Raw genomic sequence first — 10,549 nt, 5'->3', positions numbered from 1 at the left:
GGTTTGTGCATGCGCAGTTCCAACTTTCTTATTTAGAAAAGCATTGAAATGAAATTCTTCTCATAAACTGAAATTGAAGTAGCACGTCAAAAATGGATTGCCCATGTGCAACGCTATCTTTCATATTTGTGGCAGGATTTTTACGATTTTAACAGAAGTTGCATCTTACAAATGGGAAATGAATGCAAGTGGAAATGCGCTTTATGTAAATCGTTTACGATTACTTTTTAACTTGTTTGTTCTGCGAACCCCTTGGAAAGCGCGCGCAAACCCGAACCACCGGTTAGGAAACGCTGTTCTAGGGGTCTTCCTTAAAACCGTGCCAAAAACCTACTATACTGTATTCATTTTAAGAAGGTAGTGGTAAAAAACATAGGGAAGATTTGACCTTCAGTGTGATTGGTTAAAACACAAGTCAGTATTACGCTGAAACATAAAACGAGTGACGAATTTTGCAAGCTGGTAGTTTCTGTTGGCATCTAAACTATTGAAGTGTCATTAACTGTTAATGTCAAAGATTGATTTGTGTTTGCAGTGCAAGATATTTCTACTTTACAATAATTTGGTGCCGTTTTATATTTTTCCTGTGTGTGCTTATCTTCAAACCCAGCGCCATTTACTACCTTCTTATAACGAATGAAGTATAGAGACATATTATTTGAAATTCTTGTTAAAAGCTCTTTTGAAATCTTGCTTAGAGCGAAACTATTTCTTCTTGGTAGTTTCCAAGAAATGTTCTTAGGAGGAGAACCTTGTTGGAAACGTTTTTAATCTCAAAGACCTCATTACCTTCTTAGAAGTATGAACCGGAACCCATTGCATTTATACGTTTCTCAAAGCACACTACTTGCATTTTTATCATGTAAGTGCAACACCAACTTGTGGTAGGGCCTGCGGATGCAAAAAGCAGGTGAAATGGCCCATGATTCGCGGTTTTGATTATAAAGTAAACTATACTCAAAGATTTGCGGTATCTGGAACGGAAAAGACCTGCGAAAATGTTAATCAGGTGACACTAGACGAATCTGACTTGGTCTTGCCGCTTGTCGACTGAAGAAGAATCCCACGAATTCAAAGAAACCGATGTTGATCTCGAAATAGGGATAAACATATTCGGCGTTGAAAACATTGAATTGACCGAAACACCCTGTGTATGATACCATCACGAGCTAGAAGTATAAACCTTGAACTTTTGTATGCATTATTATCGTGTATAAAATTTGTTTGACAATCATCTGTTGATTTGACAACTATTGACAGTTGTTTTTATTATTAGAATACTTTTACATAACTTTTTAGTTTCTATCGAACTTCGAAAATGACGACCTACAAGGATAAAATTAACGATAAGTTTAACCAATTCACGTCGATTATGGAAGCGAACACAAGGGGAGTGAAGGTATTGTTAGTACTTCTTCGGCAATCACTTACTTTGGGACTTTACAGATCAGTTGTTACTCCATTGCCTTGCTGGGTTTAACTGTAGCAGTACGACGTGTACGACCGGTAGGTGTAACCTGCTACGATAACTTTGTAAATATTTTATAGTTTAGTAGGTTTAAAAGGCCATCTGATATCCCATCACACTTTATTAAAGAAAGTAGAGAACTCACCGGCACAGTTGAAGGCGTAGACCCTACCAAAGGGTTGTTATTAATCAACCACAAGCCTCTCTTAGAATTACCATTTACGAGTCCAGGTGCACTACCAGTAAAATTGTCGGGGGTTCACGTGAAGGGGCATGGAATTAGTTGGCTGCAAGCGATCGTGCGTGGTTCTCAAGTCAAATTCATTCCAGTTCTCAAAGAGAAAGATTGGGTTCAGTCAGAGGTCTCCCTTGACCAACTTGCTTATGATGTCTGTACTTTACAACAACAAAATTCTGCCACTTACTGTATTTATGTTGTAGAAAAAGTGGAAAACTATTAATGTAGCAGAATCACTAGTGGGCATAGGCTTCGCAGATATGGAAACACCTGCCATAGGTTCAAAAAGGTATTGTCAGCAGTTGCACACTGCAGAAATACAAGCTGAACGTAAAAGATTAGGTTTAAGGTACTATGTAAAACCTACCAGAGAGTTTGTATTAAAGCTAGGTAGAACAATGTATCATTTCTTTGCAAGTAGAACTGCCAAGGTTGTAGCGGTAAGATAAGTTGAAGTTTTGTGCCAATACATGACTTAATTTGTTTAATTACATGTGCTCACACTTAACTAAGTTAGTGCCTTACGTTTTTAAGCTAATTTTGTTGTAGCTTTTCATAATAAATATATTTTGCTATGTTATTTCTCCTTATTTTGGCAAACTGGGTGACTGTATTAACCTTTGACTTTATTTTGTGTCTCTAATTTTTATACCCACCGAAATGTGGAAAAGGATTTATTATGATCTTACAAGGGATGAAACCTCACCTTGGGGTTAAAATGTGGGGTGGGGAACATTTAGTTAGGCAATAACAAATGTGCAACTACGAACTGTTGGTTAACATTCGAAGCAATTATTGGGGTCTATGGTATTTTCTGTCGAAAATCGCGATCGCGCGAGTACTAAAGTTTGCACAAAAAACCTTCGCGCTTGCTATTGTGGGAATTCTTTGTATTTAACACTCCCAACGCTAAATAACGATTTAAAACTGCTAATAAACTTTTATTTTAATAACATTGACAACTTTATTCTGATCGATTTTTTCCCCTATCATTTCGTCGTCCTGGAAACAAGGATAATTAGTAGCAGACTACCTGGTCGCCACACTATCTTATTGTATTCGTTAAACTAAACCCTGTACCGTAGCCTTGAGGGTTATCATACTCTTTAGCTTTGCCGCAAATAATCCCTTAAAATGTCTTGTTTTTTTAAAAGATCTTTCAGGGAAAAGCATTTTGAAGCCACTCTTGAGGGCAATTTTCTTCTCTCAAAGAACCTGTGTCTTACGTATTGGCACAGTATACGTATGTACATGTACACCTACCGTTGCGTCATAGCGTAGGAACTCCACCGCTCCATAGCGTGGACGTAGGTATCACAGCGACCTGATGCCACCTTCACCTAACGACTTCGAAGCGAAGAAATGCCAGAGGAACGCGCTAAAGAATGTTCTTAGACGTAGTCCACTAGACCACTACCACAGCTAATATCTCCTTTACCAGCGACTCCAAAGCGTCTTCAGAAAGAAGAAATACCCTGGAAGCTATGGTGCGGTGAACTACCGTTGCAGTTTCCCCATTCGTTCGTCGTTTCGTCGTTTACGCTTTCCATAATGACTAAATTTCAACCTGTGGCGGATTAAACCCTTTAGAGGCCCTAAGCATAACTCCCTTTTGAGGCCCCTCTCTTAATAAAAATTCAAAATTCTTTAACATTTTTAAATCAATGTGAAATTTAATTTTGATTATGGTATAATCACATATATTGGCCGTTTTATAATGATCAGGTCTGAAAAACTGATGGAATGTCTACTCACACCCATTCAATCATAACCGAGGTCTTACCTTCCCTTCTACTTGGGGGTTGTCGTTGTCGTTTATAAATTCCAGGACGTACAATAAACAAACATCAATTTTTCCCAGAGATTTTTTCTTGCTAGTTATTAGTTTTGGAGGCCCCCATCAGACAAGATGAGGCCCCAAGCATGAACTTATTGTGCCTGTGCGGTGATCCGCCTCTGATTTCAACCTTTGTTAATGTTAGTATTAAATTATTCGTTGTTATTAATTAGTGTTACGTCGTTGTTGTGTTCATAAACCCGATAGTAGGGGTTTGTCTTTTTATTGATTGTAAGAATTTGTTTTTAATTCATTGTTTAATCACAATCAATGTGTTCAGTTTAAGTGTACGCTCTTGTAATCTTTATGGCATATATAATTTCTTACAAAGGGGGTAAGTATAAAAGCTTGTTTTAGAATCACGCCAACATATCTTATAATATCTTTCCAAACATATTCGAGTACCTATTTAAATTTTTAAATAGATATTTCGCTAATAAGCTTGAATTAGCATTTTTTCCAAATTTTGCAGAACACGAAGTTTTGAGTGTTAATGATATTTACAGTGCAATCTATTGAACTCTTTCTTTTTTTTAACCCCTTTTTTATCTGAGCTAGTCTGGGAAGTCCGGAAGGTAGCTCCAAACGCACTAAACACAAAGAGAGAAAACGCAGTTAAGAAGAATGTACCTAATACGAGTATATCGAACTACACCATGAACCTGGGAAAAGAGAGGAACGGTTAAAAATTGCCAGTCGAAAGTGAGGTTTTAATCTTTGCTTTAATGTATTACAAGACACATATTTTGTGCCCACATAAAAAACTGAAAAAACTTTGGAAACCCTATCTATGAAATAATCAAACCAACCTTTATATTTTACATGACTCAATTAAAAAAATTGTACAACCCCAAAAAATTCAACTCCATACCCTAAACAGGAAGACACCCTCCGTTTGACCTAGTTTAAATACCAAACCACTAAAAATGCTCGTCTACCCCCATCTCATGTGTCCCAACTCTGAAGCTGCTAGCAAAAATCTGTAGGTACATAGATTCCCAGACAAGAAGTACTGGACTCAAAACGGAGACAGAAACCACCTAATGTTGCTCTGATTGTCGAGAAGCGACACGGTTTAAAAAATCTACAACACGCAGTGTCCAGTACGGTATAGAGTAGCCCTTTGCCCCAACACGGGTAAATGTCAGAAGAACATATATACGAAATATCAATATAAAATCCAACACCTTAATATGAGTTGTTGTTTATCTTCGTTTAATAAATAGTTTGATAATTCACTTGTTCCAAAAAGGAGCTATTATAAGAGGTATTATTATTATTTGTACTGTCACATCCACGTGTAAAAGAAAAACCCCATTCAAATTGCTAGCCAATAAGAATTGCATAGCTAACTATGGATTGCCTAACAGCTGGCGCAAACTACTCCATCGTTGCGATTTTTATTACAACGCTTGTAAATGATGGATGGTGATTGGTGAAGCTGCAGCATAGGAAAACAATAGGAAGAGTATCCAATCCCACGTAAGTACATTGTGTTATCATATCCATTCTTAATATAAAAATTCAACGCAAAAATGTATGAGAAAATATCGATCGTAATTAAAAGGGCGATCTGGAAGCTCATAAAACGTTTATCCATTGCAATCGGTGCCGCCGCTTCGACCCCCTCCAAATATTATTGCTTTTTACGACCGCACCCTCCAATAAGCCGTGATGACATATCATATTTATTGAATCGATAGCATAAAATCGTGTACATCGACCTCATTTTGACTTGTTTATTATTGCTGAAGCATTTTCCACGTGAGCGAATTTTTTATGTACGTAATGAAAAGAAATTTACTAATCTGTAATGAAATTTAGTAGCGAGTACGTGATTTCGAAGCTGAAGATGCCTCTCCTAACTACCTAGGCAACGTATAAAAAATACGTTCGATTCGATTCATTTTTTGTCGTCTTGTTTTAATGTTTGGTTTCCGTCTGTACAGATGATAGGTAAATAAAAATTAACGATAACGATAAACAGCGATAAAACGACTTTTCCGTTTATTACTATGGGAGTAAATTTTACAACAAAATACCTTTGAAATATCGATCATTACCAATAACTCAGCTAAAAAATGTTATTAGCAATTATCTAAAAGCAAATGCCTTCTATTCAGTGAACGAGTTTCTTCAATCCCAGTCCATTGATCTGTGATATTCAGGTTTAATATATTTTAATTTGTTTTGTTTGTCTTTCTATGTAATTGTAGTTTGTTGTTTTCACTTTGACGAATCTTATATAGTTCTACTATTTATTGATAATAAAGTATTGATTGATTGATTGATTGATTCCGAGTCGGAAAAATGGCATTTTCACCTCTAAACGTTTATCGTTTAGAGTACGAGCACCTATAGAGAAGATTGTTTACTCAATTTTCGACGATGCTCCACGACCATTTCAAAAAGGGAAGTAGGTGGCGAAGACACTTTGTCTATTCGACTGTTTTTTACATTACTTTTTAATGGCTGAATCGTCATGGACCACCAATACTGCAATATGCATCTCTAGTGGAAACACGAAAAGAAAGTACCTACACCTCAAGATTTCGGTTTCACTAAAATCTTGATGGCATTAAAACAAAACGCTCCAACACATTTCCCAAAAGGATCTTGAATTACTTCTGGGAAAACTCCTACCTGTGTATAGTACCAAAAAGAAAAGACCATTGACATTGACTGATCCTAAGCCCTAACTTCCCCTTTTTAGCGCATTTTCCAACGAAGAAAATTGAAAATCAAACCCGTTCAGATGATGCATCTGATCATTTAGATTTTGTTAGGATTCATCAGTCTTCAAATTCTTTCGATTTTTCAGATTCTATGGAACCGTCGGAAACTTTCGTTTTAGAATTCTTCCGGTTCTTCATATTTTAAAGAGCTTTCAAACGTTTTCTATTTTTTGGTAGGTATATATGTAGAATTTCTTTTGATTTGGATTCTTTTGTTCTTTCAAATCCTTAACGATTCCTCAGATTTTCCAGTTTTTCCAAATTCTTTCGATTTTATACATTCTTCAAAATTTCAGAATCTTAAAATTTTCCAAATTGTTAAGATACTAGGTAGTTCAAAGTCTTTAGATTCTTCAACCTTCAAAGCTTCAAAAATTCTTTAACACCTCCTCAAATTATTCATAATTTTCCAATTCTTAAAATTCTTGTTTCAATAGTAGGTACGGGGTACTTGACGAAAATACGGGATTTGCATTAGTTAAAAGTGCACGCTTTCCACGAAAGTTGCATTCAGGAAAAAAGGGGTCGTTTCGTATAGGGATTCGGCGAGATCTTTAAGTAAAAATTTGATGTGAGATCAGAATTCTTACAACCGGAGACAGTGCCTACCGGTAAAAAGATTGACCACAATTCATTCTAGATTTTGTTTGCTGTTAAAACCCTAAGTTGCAATGGTACATTTTTTGACATTCATACATTGCGAAATATCAGTAATCTATTACTGTGGATAACACAAAGTTAATCAAAGTAAATCAAATTGCGCCAACCATCTTTTTTCAACTGGTAATACGGAAGGACCATTCGTATTATCCAAAGCGTTCGACTTTCCATTTTTCTAAATCGCTGCTCCTTCCAAAGCAGAAATCCAACTGACAATTGGAGAAAATTGCAACTCATCCATAAAAATAAGTTCCTTTGAAGTTCTGTATTGTATAAAAATAGGAGTCGGCCGTTTTGGGGGATTTTGTAGGAGCTGTGTAAAGTTGTTTTGAATAGGACTCTGTAGCAGGTGTTTGAGTAATTAATGAAAAATCTCAACCTTTTAAATCAAGCCAATGAAAGGAAAACCGGAGCTAGAACGATCGCATTTTTCATCAGGTTTTTGAGTTTCAGATTATAAGATTTTATTACTGAGCTAGCCGTGGTATTAATTAGTTCAAGTAAAATTTTTACCAGTGCTGTAGAAATTAAATTTTATTTTAGGAGCGCAGGGTGTTCAAACCGTGTATGGAATCCCACCGTTTTTCCCTCTTTTTCCACTACTGTAAAAGTACTTTGCATTATCACAATTTTCCTCTCCGTGTCCCTCTCATCTTTGTTCTCTTACTCCAATCAAATTTCTCGGCGTTTTCAAGTTCTACCTATTTTAGTAGTTCTCTAGCCTTCCAAGTTCCCATCCTCAATTTACCTTTTTCCTTCTCCTCATTGGTTTTCTAGATTGCACTCTTCGGATAGTGTGCACCCCGGAGATCCGAAAGATTTGACTCAAGTCATGCTAAATCAGTGTGCTCACTGAGTCAAGATGTGGTTGCCCCACACCAACTGCGCACCATTGTTGGTACCGCTCTCTATGAAAAATGTATCTTGCAAATTCTCTGTAGTGATTGAAGCTGAGATTAACACCAAAGGTTCTTGGCAGTTGTTCTTAATAATTTAATTCTGAGACCATTCAGTCCCGCACGTGTTTGCAGAATGGCCACAACGTGAAAGGCGCAAAACATATCAACATTCGGCGGCGCCACAACCCCAATTAGTAATTCCTATGATTAAGCGGGCTATTTTTCGCCAATTGTAAATCAAATCAATTTCGATATCGTAGTAGTAGGTATTTTTTTATCGCCGATTAAATTTGTAAGAAGGTAGTCGAGTATACAATGTTTAATTAACTAAAACCTATCAAGCACATTCGAATGGTTTTGAGGTTTTATTATATTTGTATTTTAAAACAAAAATCACCTACCGCAATATCCGTAACCTGTAATTATTGCAAACGTGAACCAAATTAAATTTGAACATTTGTGTAGGTAGCACATTATTTGAGATTGGGCTCTTATCGTCTCTAAATGTTCTAACATTTCACATCCTTAATGATGTAATTTCCTAAGATTTATGAGCAATATTGGCTTGATTACAAAATCAATTATTTACGATACGTACATTGGCGATTTATTAACCCAGTAAATTTTAAACCAAAATTGCGTGTATATAATTTAATCACGCTCGCTGCAATTATCAGTCCAACGTTTTTATTTAACACAAGTCAATAAGAGTTGCAAAATTATATAACGTGGCAGTTTCCCGGAAAGAAGAAAACACGAAACTGTAATTTATGATATCTAATATAAGCCGTGGTTTCCTGTAGTGTGTGCAGCCGTTGGACTTCCTGACTTGGCTTGTCACATGTGTCAACCCTCTTGTTTACTCATTTCCTATTCAATTTTCCTCAAGTTTGCAATCTTTTTCTGTTTTGAATAATTTAATAGGCCTAGATATCGACCCCGGAGATTCCAAAATAATGCGGTTAATTAATTCTGAGTATACTAAATTCGTTTGATTCCCAGCAAAAAAAAAGTGCGAGAATGTTAGCACGGATTATATTGTTAGGCATCTTATTACCGATACTTATATTAATTTAGAAATTGGAGCCTATATAGGAAATTTAATAGGGGACCTTCCCATTTGGCATTGAATAACATCAACATGGGGTAATTAATTTTGGACATGGTTATAGAGCGTGTAGATATACGACCTAAAAAATAATCTCTCTTATTAGCAGTGAATAATGTACATTTTTAGTTGATTATGATTACGATTGTAATTTATAATGTTACTATTATAGCCAAACATATTCTGGAAGCTCTTTTCGGGTATGTTAAAGTGAATCACTCCCACATTTTAGGCACATGTAAACCTTTGTGATCTCAACCCCTAAATCCGAGATAACGAAAATGATACATCTTGGGAAAAAGCTACTATCTTGCAATAGTTTTGTATCATTTGACTAGAAAAAAAAGCTTAAAAAAGGTTTAAGTACATAATTTCTAATGAAAATCGTTTTTTAGGTATACGCACAAACACAAGCTCTGTTTAGTATCTTTGAATATAAATTATTGCTCAAAGATAATGATTAATGTTGCATTAGGATAAAATGCGTTTAATATGAGATTACGGTCACATTATTACAGAAAGAAGACAACATGTACTGATTATGATAATTATAGGGATCGACAAAATTGAGGCGTAACTCCGTTGAATTGCAATTCCCAGTCCTTGAAACAAATACCTTGTTGACTTCTTCTCACCAGTAAATTCTGCTATTCGTTGAATGATAGTTTTAATTAGATATAAAGCGTTTAGCATCAGTTCTTAACCTGCCAGGTGGTGAAAAAATTTCGGCGGAAGCTGTTTTTCCAAAGTTGCCGCTGTTTTCTTAATCTGGGCGTCCTTTTGGAATTGATGAGACAGAAAATTATCTTCCGCATGCTCTTTGGCCCATTTCGTCATATTTAAAACTCCATCACACTTGTTTGGTACTGGAATCACACGGTATGGGAACAGTAGCAATTTTCTGCAAAGAACAATTAATTTGTCAAGCTCTCCTTTATTAGTGTTTTTTGGTAGTTTCATATTACTGTGTGCAATGGTCACTGCTACCCACAAAGCAACGGTCCAGCTAGCTCAAAAAAATCAAAGTAAAAATATTGAATATTATTATTTTTCTTTGTACACGTCCGGCATTCACTATAATAAAAAATTCCAATACGGACTTGAATTTTATTAAACTAAAAGACGCGGTGGCCTCGATCAACTACCGACAATTCCAGAGAATTAACTAAACAAATTTTAATTAACCCCTGAATAAAAAAATGAAAATTTTATGTGTCGCACATAGTGATCGATTAAACACACAGTTAATTAACCGAAAAAGGCAAAAATTTATTCCGCAAAACACGAAAGACAATAAACAGTAACGCTGGAAGAAAAAGAGGTATTCAGAGCCAGTTTCTATACATAGCACGCATGCAAGCGTTCGATGGTTAAATAAATAAGAAATCGTACCTACTTACAGGTTTTTTCATTCAATATTCAGGAGCACTGACATCAAAAACACTCGTCGATACCTTCAGGACATCTCTTCTTTTCAATTAAATTGAACTCATGCAATGTAAATTATTCCATCGTTTATTACGATGACCCTGACGATGACTTATAACTTAACTTCTTCTACACACTTTATTTCGATACCGAATAATTATTTAAAAAAATACAAT

General features: G+C 35.8%; 1 protein-coding gene across 1 annotated transcript; it reads left to right on the top strand.

The window, feature by feature from the left end:
• Nucleotides 1-1,239: 1,239 nt before the first annotated feature.
• Nucleotides 1,240-2,286, top strand: LOC116180382. Its single transcript, XM_031500351.1, has 4 exons — nt 1,240-1,399; nt 1,447-1,506; nt 1,549-1,857; nt 1,910-2,286. The coding sequence occupies exons 1-4, from the start codon at nt 1,319-1,321 to the stop codon at nt 2,153-2,155; spliced, it is 696 nt and encodes a 231-aa protein (XP_031356211.1). The 5' UTR covers nt 1,240-1,318; the 3' UTR covers nt 2,156-2,286.
• The last annotated feature ends 8,263 nt before the right edge of the window (nt 2,287-10,549 follow it).

This window comes from Photinus pyralis, unplaced genomic scaffold, assembly GCF_008802855.1.
Source record: "Photinus pyralis isolate 1611_PpyrPB1 unplaced genomic scaffold, Ppyr1.3 Ppyr1.4_LG1, whole genome shotgun sequence".
Lineage (NCBI taxonomy): Eukaryota > Metazoa > Arthropoda > Insecta > Coleoptera > Lampyridae > Photinus > Photinus pyralis.
The sequence above is the reverse complement of the archived record's forward strand: the minus strand, read 5'-3'. Positions and strand labels throughout refer to the sequence as shown.